Genomic DNA, 12,020 nt, shown 5'->3' with positions numbered 1-12,020 from the left:
AATCAAAAACGGTGGGGGGGGGCATTGGGGGCTCAGTTCTTTTATGTTTAAGTTTTATTAAGTTTTTTTTTTTAAGTTTATTTATTTATTTTGAGAGGGAGAGAGAGAAAGAGAGAGAGAGCATGAGCCAGAAAGAGACAAAGAGAAAGAATCCCAAGCAGGCTCTGTACTGAGAGCGGAGAGCCCGACGCGGGGCTCGAACTCATGAGCTGTGAGATCAGGACCCGAGCCGCTCAGACCCTTGACGCCCTGAGCCATCCAGGCGCCCCGGGGGCTCAGTTCTTAGTGCGGCCCTGCACGTCCGCGGGTGCCGCAGTTCCCTTCAGCTTTCATTTGGCAACCGAACGGCTCTCTGGCCAGCAAAAACCATTGGTGGCCCATATGCAGGGTTGCTAGATTCTTCTGGAAACAGCCCTCTGAGGAAGTGGGGTCTTCTTCGTTTTTGCCAAAGTTGCTTCCACAGAGGGGTCCACCCTGGGCTTCTGACATAGGCGACCGGAGCAGAGCACCCCGGTTTGGGCAAGATGCCCCCAGCACATGTCAGACCCAGACAGGCCAGACAGGCCCAGAAGGGTGGGCGCAGCAATCTGCTGCGCACGCACGCCCAACAAGGAAAACACAGACCACATCCAAAACTCGGATGCCAACAGGAGCAATACCATGAACTGAAGGGAGACTATTTGTCAGAAACAGCTCTGTCACTTGGCCCATAGGCTGAGACCAAACCACTGTCAACACACATACGGAGGCAAAGCGGAGGCCAAGGCTGCGAAGGGTGCCGTGCCAAACGTCGTCTCCAAGCCCTCTGCTTCTGGGGCTCTTGAATTTCAAGGACGCAGGCCACCTGTGACTGATCGCTCACGAGACCCAGGAACGTACAACACCATCCAGCTCAAGCCTGCCATGCCCACGCGGGACTTTGCATAGTGGAGCTCAGTGGCGCTCTGGACATCAATCTCCAGCATCTGGAACCTGCCCCGAGCCTCCTTAACACCTCCTAGTATCCTATTTAGGAATCCATTTTCCACAGCTTCATCCAGATCCTTCCTGAACCTAATTATACCTTCTCCCGGCTCCCATCCTGGTAGAAAGAGTTCTGGAAGTTTACCACAATTGTTTGGGCCTCTTTTTATTTACGCTATAACAGTCCCTTCCAAGTTTCTGTGGCGGTCCCCAAGTCGCACCCCGCCAAACGCCAGAGCATCCGTCCCCATCCACTCACTTCCTTCAGGGACCTCACCTCTGGCTCTTCTCAGCATGCATGTTTCACCATGCGGAAGCTTTCTTTTCTTTTTCTTTTCCTTCCCACACTTTTTAATTGCAAAAACAACACAGGAATGTATGCTCCTTGTTAAGAGATGCAAACAGGACACCGGGACACCAAGGGAGAAAATGGAAGCCCACCCACCTTCCACCCCTGCCCTCGGACCTCTGGACTCTCCCGAAAGGTAACTGTAGGAAATGTTCGCCTATGCATTTTTTTCGGGGCATACATCCCCATAAACCAGAATGTTTTTTCATAAATGAGACCATGTTATACAGATCACTCTACAACTTGAAAAGCTTGTTTTGGGGCGCCTGGGTGGCGCAGTCGGTTGAGCGTCCGACTTCAGCCAGGTCACGATCTCACGGTCCGTGAGTTCGAGCCCCGCATCGGGCTCTGGGCTGATAGCTCGGAGCCTGGAGCCTGTTTCCGATTCTGTGTCTCCCTCTCTCTCTGCCCCTCCCCCGTTCGTGCTCTGTCTCTCTCTGTCCCAAAAATGAATGAATGTTGAAAAAAAAAAATTAAAAAAAAAAAAAAAAAAGCTTGTTTTTTTCAGACTATCCTCATATGCGGGGGATGAGTGCAGAGCCCACACTACTGTGGGTGTCTGGGGAATAATACTAATAGAAGCCATGGGTAAGTATTTCCAAACAAAAATGAGGGAAATAAAATTGTATGCAAAGTTTTCCAGAAGCACTTTGTGTGTGTGTGTGTGTGTATGTGTGTGTATGCGCGCGCGCGCGCGCGCTTTCCTGAGTCTCGCCTTACCCAGCCATTAAGCATACAGCCTGCCCGGCACAAAACATCCCTGCTTCCCCGGTGCTATATAAGACATTCATTTCCAGGATTCATCTTAATAGTTCTCCGGGGTTTGGTAAATAAATATCACAAAGGAGACGTCGCTGGGACCTGTCTCTTGCCTTCCTCCGTAACAATAAGCAGAGTGGTGCGGTAGAAAGGACAGGATTGGGAGAAAGCAGACAGAAGGTCAGTCCTGAGTTGCCACTAACTTGGGGACCTCCCCTTGGCGCTCCATTTCCTCACCCGAAGGAAAGATAACGCTGTAATAGGTACCCCCGGAGGGGGTTTAGGATCCAAAGACACGGAAGGGACGAATGCACGTTGTGTGCTCTAGAGAGCGATCACAACTCTGTGAGTTGTAATTATTAAATGAGGAAATGCTGAATTCGACTGAGCTGCGCAAACGGGCATTTGGCAACTTTTACTTGCGTGCTCACGCGTTTTCTGGGGGAATTCAACCTCGCGGTGAGCAGACGCTGCCCTAACCGTCTCTGGGGTGGCCAGGGCGCCACCTGCCGGCAGAGGAGGAAGCCACCGGTGCGTCCCGGCGCCTCGGGTTCGGTGACCTGGCTCCTTCTCCGGCCCCGCAGCGGATCCGTCCAATCGGAGCCCGGTTCCACGTCCCCAGGTGACTGGGGGGTGCTTAGCAGAGGCTCCTTCGCGGTCCCGGCCCCCAGGACGGGACGGAATCGTCCCCCCCCCCCCCGCCCGCCGCCTCCCCCCGGTATCCCTGGGCAGCAAGCAAGAGAGGCGGGAGACCGGACGCTCGGCCTTGGCAACCCGGGAACCTGCTCCCCAACACAAAGCCGCGACCGCGCAGGTGAGCGCGGCGGAGCCACGTGACCCGGTAAACATCCAGGGACTGAGCCACGCAGCCCCAGCGGGCCACGGTCGCTCCCTCCGCGCGCCTCCCCACCCCACCCCCACCCCCGCAGGTTTCGGCCACCTCCACTCGGAGCCGGGAGCCGAAGGGGGGCGAAGGTTGGGGGAGCAAAGAAAGGAAGAGAGAAGGTGGGCGCGGCCAGAGACCACCGCAGTCCCGACCCCGCGCCCCCCACCCCCGCCCCGGCCCAGGCCGCCCAAGCCCCCAGCCTCCGAGCGCCCCGCGTCCCCAGCCCCACCGCCCAGTGCTCCATCCCCACCCCCCCACCGCCCGGCGCCCTCCGCCCGCCAGCCTCTCGTCTCCAGCCCCGAGCCCCCGACCGCCCCGCGTCCCCAGCGCTCGCCCCCCAGGCCCTGCCGTCGCCGCGCTACTCACCGGCGGCTCCCGTAGCCGCTGCCGGGGGAGCCGGCGCCCGGCTCGGGGTAGCCGTGCTGCTGCAGGGCTGCGGCCGGGAAGGGGTACAGGAAGCCGGTGGCCAGCGCCGACCCGCAGAGGCAGCAGCACGCCCAGGGCAGGAGGAGAGCCAGCTTCATCTTGCGCGGCCGCCCGCGGGGACCCGGAGCCCGGGCGGCAGGACAGGCGGGAGCGCACCCGCGGCCGGACCGAACCCGCGGCCCCCGCCGGGAGCAGAGCGAGCGAGCCTGCGAGCGAGCGGAGCCCGGGTGCGAGTTGGAAGTTTCTGGGGGGCGCCCACGCCTCTCCAGGGCCGCCTTTTCAAATTCGGCGAGGTGGGCTCAGCTCCGTCAAAGGGGGCGTGGGGCTTTTTCATTAACCCTCGGCGGTCCGGGGCCGAGGAGGCGGCAGTGGCTGCAGAGCTGGGGGTCCGGGGGGTGGGGAGGGAGCCGCGTGCCCGGAAAGCCAGACGTCGCGCCTGCGTCCTCGCGCACGCACTCTAGAACCTTCCCAACCAAGCCCTCTTCGGGTCCGCAAACGCTCGTGGGATCCCCGCTGCATGCCTGGCAATTTCACCTGGGCGATTTTAATCCCCACAACGTTGCCCTCGGTATTAGATGCCACCATTCCCATTTTTTAGAGGCGGAAGCAGAGGCCCAAAAGAGTTAAGCCGGAAAAAGAGCACGCTCTTGGTCTAGGGCCCTTTGGACAAAACTACTTCACACCCAGGCTTCCTTAGAATCTTCTCCTTTTTCACCTCCACCCTCTACCTTGCCAATTCTCTCTCTCTCCAAGGTGAGCTGTAGCCAGGAATGAGGAAAGCCCTGGACTTGGGGGTGAGAAGTTGTCCTTGGAATCACCGATTCATGAGGCATCAGATCTGGAAAGTAGCTTCAGGGGAGGGGAGATCGGATTACAATCCCACCTTTTACAGATGGGCATGGCCAGTCCCAGATCCCACACTGAGCCCATGGGCCGCCTGGCCCCAAGTTGATCTTTTCTGGGCTGCAAGATCTCCAGAGCGCTGTACCTCAAGCAGGGGACAGGTGGGGCCCAAAATCTAGGCTGTGCCCCCTCTCCCCAGATTGAGTCTTTCTAATTCTCCCTGAAGCATCCTAGGGGCTGACAGAGGCCCCAAAGCTGCCTCTTGGCCCCCCCTAACTAAGAGCTCCTAGTCTGTAAAATGCCCCGAGGTCTGGAGAGAAGCCATCCAATATGGAAGTGCTTAATGGGCTGCAGTACATTTTGTAAGAGAATTCTGGAATTGTTTTTAGGGGAATACAGGAAGATGCCGCTGGGGATGTGAATAGAAAGGCCCACTCCCGCGGCTTCTGTCCTCTTGTTTACATATCCCATATGTACCCTCTTGAGTACCTATCCCCAAACATATCCAACCTGCTTCACCTTCTCCCCAAACTACCCATCTTTCTCCACTCGGCTCTCTCACATCCTGCTGAGGCCTCGTCAGTGGACTTCCCAAGTCCCGAGTCTCTGACCAGGACTCAGGTTGGATACAGTCCATCTCCGAGTGGGCAGTGCATAATGGGAAATGTCACTTGGACCGAGAACTACTTCCTTCAACTTGCCCTCCATCCCTCTCTCAAGACCTAAAAGATTTGAGAGTTTGGGTTATCAGGGGATTTTCAGGGCCTCCCCAGAAGGAATCTGAACTGTGGTCCCTGGGCAGTTGGCTAACACCCAGTAAGTGGTGAGGTCATTCCCCACCCCCCAGGAATTTGTAAGCATTCTGTCTTCTTCCTTCCTCTCCTTTACTTGTATAATGAGACCTTAAAGACCAGAGAAATTCCATGTAGCTATAAATTAGCTTTATGCTGCAGGCGTGACATGAAGGGAACAAGATTTTTTTTTTTTTTAAGGATTTCGTTTTTATCTTAAAGTCATTTGTCCAGTGCTACAGGCTGCACCCAGACAAGAGAGGTGCAGAGAGAAAAGAGGGGTAACACTATTCTGTACACCTCAGGGTTCGTTCAGGATGGAAAGCTTTAGGGAAAGAATTAATTCATCCCGGCAACTTCAGGACTGAGACAGTTGTCTGAGTTTGGTCCTCCGTTTCATATGTAGGACAGTAAGTTCCTTCTGGCCCCACGAACGTGACCAGGAAGCTTCTGTGTTCAGCACCATGCTGTGCACAGTGAGGGCTGGTAGAGAAGCAAATAATATGGTTGTCACCCTCACGGTGCCTGCACTACTCTTCAGGGAGGCATTAAAATGGCAAAAGGCAGGGGCACCGGGGTGGCTCAGTCGGTTAAGCGTCCAACTCTAGATTTCGGCTCAGGCCGTGATCTCGTGGTTTGTGAGTTCGAGCCTTGCATAGAGCTCTGCACTGACAGTGCGGAGCCTGCTTGGGATTCTCTCTCTCCCTCTCTCTCTGCCCCTCCCCTTCTCTCTCTCTCTCTCTCTCTCTCTCTCTCTCTCTCTCAAAATAAAGTAAAAAAAAAAAAAATAGCAAAGGGGAACCAGCAGTTCGGACAAAAGTTCTGCAAACAAGAGGCGGTTCCATTTAGATGGTAAGGGATAAAAAGACAGATGCATAAAATCAGGAAAAGAAATATGATACTGCCCACACCACCCAGACCCAGAAGCCCCAGGTCTGTTCCGGCCTCCCCCACTCACTTGCTGATGACCTGCAGAAAACTCCCCTCTCTGGCCCTTCCCAGTGTCTTCATTTGTAAAGTGAAAAGTGTATTGGTTGTCTCTGAAGATCTTTCCAGGTCCGGCCTTCAGTAATTCACTCTTCTCTTCGTCTGCCACTCCCCTCTCCAAGGCACCTGTGGATATACCCAGCCTTACTGAGCTGTCACTCTTGTACGTAAGATTTTCAGCTGCCACCCCCCCCCCACCCAAGATGGGGCCGCGGGAGCCAAGAAGAACGGAGAAGGGTTCAATAGCAATACACTCTAAACTCCCCCCAGAGAACACCAGTGAGTAGAATCCCACTTCAACAGGTACCAGCCCTGTGACTTTGGACATGTTACCTAACCTCTCTGAGCGCCCTCGTCTGTAAAACCAGAGTAATAATCACGACACCTAGTGCATGGGTTTGCTAAAAGAATTCAATGAATTCTTCACCTGCAGTGCTTGAATGGTGCTGGCACCTTATGACAATAAATGTTCATTATGGTAATTTGTAAGGCTTTGGTGAGGGATAAAATTGAAGAGCACCCCCCTTCTCAACCCCCACGCCCAAGTGGGGCTGACCAGGAGGCTCATATCCCAGGGTGCAGAGCTTTCTCAGACGAGACTCTGAGAGGCCCCGGGACAAACCCAGTATTCCAACAATTTAAAACCACACTTTATTTTATTTAAAAAAAATTTTTTTTTAATGTTTATTTCACTTTTGAGAAAGAGACAGAGCATGAGCAGGGGAGGGGCAGAGAGGAGGGAGACACAGAATCCGAAGCAGGCTCCAGGCTCCGAGCTGTCGGCACAGAGCCCGACGCGGGGCTGGAACTCACAAACCGCGAGATCATGACCTGAGCCGAAGTCGGACCCTTAACCGACTGAGCCACCCAGGTGCCCTGAAACAAAACTTTATTTTAAAACAAATATGAGACTATTATTGTGAAGGATGTACAGTTTGCGTGTTTTCTCTTTAAGATAAAACTTACTTGTGGTGAGTGGCAAACGGGATGTTTGAGGGCCCTGAAGTAAAGGGTCAGGCGGTACCTCAGAGAGTCTAGGGGTCTTCAATCACGGGCACTGATTGGCTGGCCTAATCGGTGCTCCACCCACCCGCTTGTGTCTGTATTCCACACCGGTGCCTTCGGCATCCCACAAATACCCGTTAGCACTTCGGGAGAGGCAGAAGCCACTGTTCCCAGGAGCCTAAGACATTGAGCCATAAGGGCTTGGAGCTGGGACCCTGACTGCAGGGCTGACTCCTTCCTCCTCTCTTCCTTGGTGACCTTGGGCGATCACAGAACCTCTTCCCTCCCAACCTCAATGTAACGAAAACCGGCCGAATGAGGCTGGGAGGCTTTCCTGAGCTCCTCCACTGTTTGCCACAGGCCTGACATGGACAGGCAGGGGTCCTCGGAATTACTTTTCAGACAAGGAGTGGAGACAAGTGATTTGTCCAGGGCCCTGTGCTCTCTCCTCCTTTTGCAAGTTCAAAAGTGCCTTGAAAACGGGTTGTTTGTACAAAGACGGATCAGATTTCTTGGTGGAAGGAGACAGCCCCCCACACACACACATACACACACACACACACACACACACACACACACACTAGAAGAGTGGGCCCCTCCCCAACTCTGTTAGCAGGCGTTTCTGATAAGAAAGTATCAGTCAGCATCCTCTATCGCAGACAAAAAGCAGATCTTCTGTTCTGCTGAAGTCAGCAGAGAGAGCCACTGAACAGAGAAGTAATACTCATCAAGCTGAAGCCAAGGTAAATATTGACCTTCCGGCATGATAAACCCTCCTGTTAATCTAAAACAGAAATCTTCCCCTCCCCCGCCCAGTGCCCTATTGCACATGGATTCTCCGGTTCCCCCCAGAAGTTCAGGGAGGCCGCATAGGAACGGAGACGTTTTCACATTGATTTCTCCAACAGCCCGTAATCCCAGCTGTTCCAGATCCCAAGACGGCACAGAAATGGGCAGGGTTGACTCCAGGTCGCAGGACGGTCACAGCGGAACTGCTCCAAGCTTTTTGTCCTTGGGCCGGGGCAGAGTGGGAGCCAAACATGGACACTCTGCAAGATGCGAACCCTGAATTTTTCTCCTTTCCCCCACACACCCCCACAGGTGTCCACCCGGGCCCTATAAACAGGAACGCTGCTTTGCCCAGCACACCTGCAAGTGTAAGCCTACCTGTTTCCCCCAAACACCGGCAGTGAGATAGATGTTCAGAAGACGGCGAATTTGACGGCTGCCACAACAGCCCATGACCTTAAACAGAAGTTTGAAGGGGTGGGGGGGAGGGGGAGTGTCAAAAACAGAACCTAAAAAACACTAAAAAAAAAATAGGGAGTGTGCTCAATCACCCACACTAAAAGCCCAACTTGTATGGTGATAAGTTTGCTCCCTAATGTGGCCACAGCCCAGCAAATGCTTCCCAAAGAGCTTAAGGAGACGGTTCGATGATAAACAAAGGAAGGCCGTGTCTTCGTGTGTTCCTTCCGCTGCTATAAAGAACACCATAGACTAGGGGGCTTATAAACCATAGGAATTTATTTCTGACAGTTCTGGGAGCTGGAAGTCCAAGATCAAGGTGAGGGCCCACTTCCTGGTTCATGGGAGGCCATCTTCTCGCTGTGTCCTCACATGTCAGAAGGGGCAAGGGAGCCCGCTGGGGTCTCTTTTATGAGGGCATCAGTCCCGTCCAGGAGGGCTCCAGCCTCCTGAGCTAAGCACCTCCCAAAGGCCCCGCCTCCAAATACCATCATACTAGGGGGTTAGGATCTCGAGGGATGGATGGGGAGTGGGGGGGGGGGGGGACACAAACATTCAGTCCCTCGCAAGGGAGAGGCGATGCCCAGGAGAGTGTTGGCCTTACCGGTTTTACCCTGGCGCAGGTATGAAGACGGTGGGGTGTTTAGACACGGTAACCCCACATCATGATGGCCCTCCCACCAGTGCCCGAGCTGAGGGTCTGTGATGGCTAGTTCTTCCCAGGGCTCCTCACTCCCCGCACTGCCCAGTGCTGCAGCTCAGCACTTGGGGCTCCTGCCACGAGACCGTAAAACAGAGCGACGGTGAGTGACTGGGGAGGTAGGAGTGGCCACGGAGGGACCCTGCACTTAGGGAAGACCGGCCGGGAGTGATCCAGACCTCCCCGGTCGTGCGGGGAAAAGCAATGAAACTTGTTCTTTGAGTCCCAAGGACGACTTGGAGGCCAACGCATGATGACGGCCGCTGAACGCAAGGAGAACTTCGCGAGTCAGGTAAGTGGAAAGCAGGAGCCAAGGCCCTGAGACCGTGGTTCCAGGCCCTCGGGGCAAGAAAGGCACCTCATCCATGGAAGACTTTCCCCCAAATGGGCCTGAGCAAGTCTGGGAGAGGAAACTGGTGTTCACCAACGTCTGGATCAGCTGCCTTCTCCAGAGAAGGGCTCCCCCCCCCCCCGGCCCCCCCCCCCCCCCCCCCCTTGCAGCTGGGCAGGGCCACGTGGCTAGCTCTGGCCGCTGGGTAGGAGCAGAAGGGACCACGCCCACTTCTGGGCAAAGAGAGGTGAGGGGGTATGACTTCTCCAAGCCCTGTCTGTCCCCCAGATGTTCCCTGGGCTGGGCCTGGGTCAGCCTGGACCCCTGTGTGCAGAAGGCTTTCCCCCACCCAGCCCGCCCCCTAACTAGCGCTGGAGAGCCTTCAGTGGTCAGCCACGGAGATGTCAGGGACATCTTACTACTGTAGCATTGCCTGGCCTTTTCTAATACATTAAAGGACGTATGTGTGCTTTGGTGGCTTGGTGCAAAGGGGCCCTTTGCCCTGCAGAAGCGGTCAGAAAATGATCTCCTACGGATAAGATTGAACCTTTTGGTGCCTGTCCATCTGCGTCTATGCAAGATCTGGGTCACGTCCCTCTCTTTCATTTCCCCAGATGTGTCTGTCGCTCTCACTAAGCAAATCCTAACGTGTGGCGAACCAAAGGGCACAGGTGAGGCTCTGTGCTAGGCCCTAGAGGTGCCCAGCCGAATCAGACATCAGTTTCACCCACAGCTGGACTTACAGGAGGACCCTTAGGAAGGACGCAAATAAGGAAATGTTGTCCCTGACGCCATGTGATCCAGAATTAACAGCTCAGAGGAGGCTGGGGATTCCGGGCAGGGAAATCCGTTTGAACTCCGGAGAGGCCTTGAAGCAAGAGGAGAGATTTGAACAGAGCTGAGAGGCAGGGAGGGCACAGGGAGCAGGAGCAGGGGCGGGGGGGGGGGGGTGGAAGAGGGCCTGGGGTGGAGCGGAAGGTGCCTGCTTAGCTCCCACCTGTGCACCCAGCAGGTACCATGGTGTATGTGCACCCAAACCCCTTGAGAGCTGGAGAGAAGCCACCCCCCACCAAAGGCAGCTGTCCGGGTGAATGGGTGCTCTACGCTGCTCTGTGGTCTGTCCCCCGACACCCTTCTCCCCTACTCCCCCACCCCAACTCCAGGTTCCATCCTCCCCTCCAGACCACCTTGGAAAACCAGTGAGGAGGGGGACAGGCTCAGGCAGAAGGGGGACAGTAGGGAGCCAAGTTCTTCTTCAAACAGGTCCAAAGTCAGAGGGCTGAGGAGGGGTGGGGGTTGCAGGTTGGGGAGCAAAACGAAGGTGTGTGCCTGGCATGACAGAGGGCAAGCCCTGGACACGGGTGACCATCGGCGGGGTGGTGCTGCCACCACTCGGTCGGCTCACTCTGCATGCCCAGTCCCCTGGCTGCCATGGACCACCCCTCCCTCCCACATCTGCATTGTCTCCCAGGGGCCCTCAGACTCAGCGGGGTAAAAGCTGAGCTCCACCCTTAGGGTCACTGCCTGTCCACGCTTGTGTGAATTAGGGAAAGGCGGCCCCTGTTTTCGGGGTGGGCACACCCCCACTCAGGCTCAGCCCGCAGACCCCAGGATGGGCGTCAGCCCCCCCTTGCCCCTCCGCAGCCCTGTGGGGCAACCCCCACCCCCGGGGGCTCCTCTGCGCACACACCACCCGGACTGAAATCCGGTCCCCCTGCCCCGTATCCGATGGGGTCTCTAAATCTGGTCTATTCTAGATGACGCTTGTCCTCCCCCACCTCCACACCACCTCTGCATGCTCCAGCTCCAGAGGGACACCTCTGTTCCCTCAACGGGCCAGGATCTTTTCCATTGTTGAGACTGCACAGCCGGCTCCCCTCTGTCTGTGCTGTGCTGCAGACTGAATGCTTCTGGCCCGCCCAGACTCACATGTTGAAAGCCCACCCCCAAGGCAATGGCCTTAGAAGGTGGGGCCTTTGGGAGGTGATTAGGTCATTAAGGTGGAGCCTCCTGAATGGGGATGAGTGCCTTGCTTTTTTGTTTGTTTTAATGTTCATTAAATATTTATTTTTGAGAGAAAGAGCGACACAGAGTATGCGTGAGGGAGGGGCAGAGAGAGAGGGAGACACAGAATCCGAAGCAGGCTCCAGGTTCCGAGCTGTCAGCACAGAGCCTGACGGGCTCGAACCCATGGACCGTGAGATCATGACCTGAGCCAAAGTCAGACGCTTAACCGGCTGAGCCGCCCAGGCGCCCCATGAGCACCCTTCTAAAAGAGACTTCAGAGAGTTCCCTTGCTCCTTTGCCGTGTCAGGAGACAGAGATGTCTGTGAACTGGGAAGCAGGCTGTCACCAGACACAGAATCTGCCAGCACCGTGGTCTTGGAGGCCTCCAGAAGAGTGAAAAACAAATGCCTGTTGTTTAGAAGCACCCCCGGCCTGCGGTGTTCTCTTTCAGCAGCCCGAATGGACTAAGACTCTCTTCCACCCTCTGTCTGTGTCCCCACCCCGCACGTCCCCCCGTGAGTCTCCTCCAGAATCCAGCGCCTCACTAATCTCTCCAACTAGGACGATGCCCATCTGGTGCCTCCAGAGATCTTTCCACAATATCCTATGCCCACACCCATGTTCCCTTGCCATGCTTACTTCTTCACACGTCTGCCGTCTCCCCTACAACACACTTCACACTCCGAAACCAATGGTCGTTTCCCACTCGTCTCTGTGTCCGTGGG

General features: G+C 55.6%; 1 protein-coding gene and 2 long non-coding RNA genes across 5 annotated transcripts in view; 2 read left to right on the top strand and 1 right to left on the bottom strand.

The window, feature by feature from the left end:
• Window positions 1-3,592, bottom strand: part of COL26A1 (collagen type XXVI alpha 1 chain) — a 166,615-nt gene extending 163,023 nt beyond the window's left edge. For both annotated transcript variants that reach the window (XM_040456047.1, XM_040456048.1), the window contains exon 1: window positions 3,324-3,592. In XM_040456047.1, coding sequence (XP_040311981.1) covers window positions 3,324-3,481 — 158 coding nt within the window. In that variant the 5' untranslated portion in view covers window positions 3,482-3,592. The remainder of the gene's footprint in view (window positions 1-3,323) is intronic.
• LOC121017678 (uncharacterized) lies at window positions 3,570-8,468 on the top strand. 2 transcript variants are annotated; one of them, XR_005784859.1, is made up of 3 exons: window positions 3,570-3,676; window positions 6,127-6,283; window positions 7,669-8,468. It is a non-coding gene; the product is annotated as an uncharacterized LOC121017678 (long non-coding RNA). The 2 variants fall into 2 exon arrangements; XR_005784858.1 differs by having other exon boundaries at window positions 3,598-4,136.
• Window positions 8,469-9,365: 897 nt separating this feature from the next.
• On the top strand, window positions 9,366-11,368 carry LOC121017679 (uncharacterized). Its single transcript, XR_005784860.1, has 3 exons — window positions 9,366-9,959; window positions 10,298-10,375; window positions 11,046-11,368. It is a non-coding gene; the product is annotated as an uncharacterized LOC121017679 (long non-coding RNA).
• Window positions 11,369-12,020: the final 652 nt, after the last annotated feature.

This window comes from Herpailurus yagouaroundi, unplaced genomic scaffold (assembly GCF_014898765.1).
Source record: "Herpailurus yagouaroundi ecotype Mexico unplaced genomic scaffold, PumYag 216, whole genome shotgun sequence".
Classification (NCBI taxonomy): Eukaryota; Metazoa; Chordata; class Mammalia; order Carnivora; family Felidae; genus Herpailurus; species Herpailurus yagouaroundi.
This window is presented reverse-complemented; position numbering and strand designations above follow the sequence as displayed.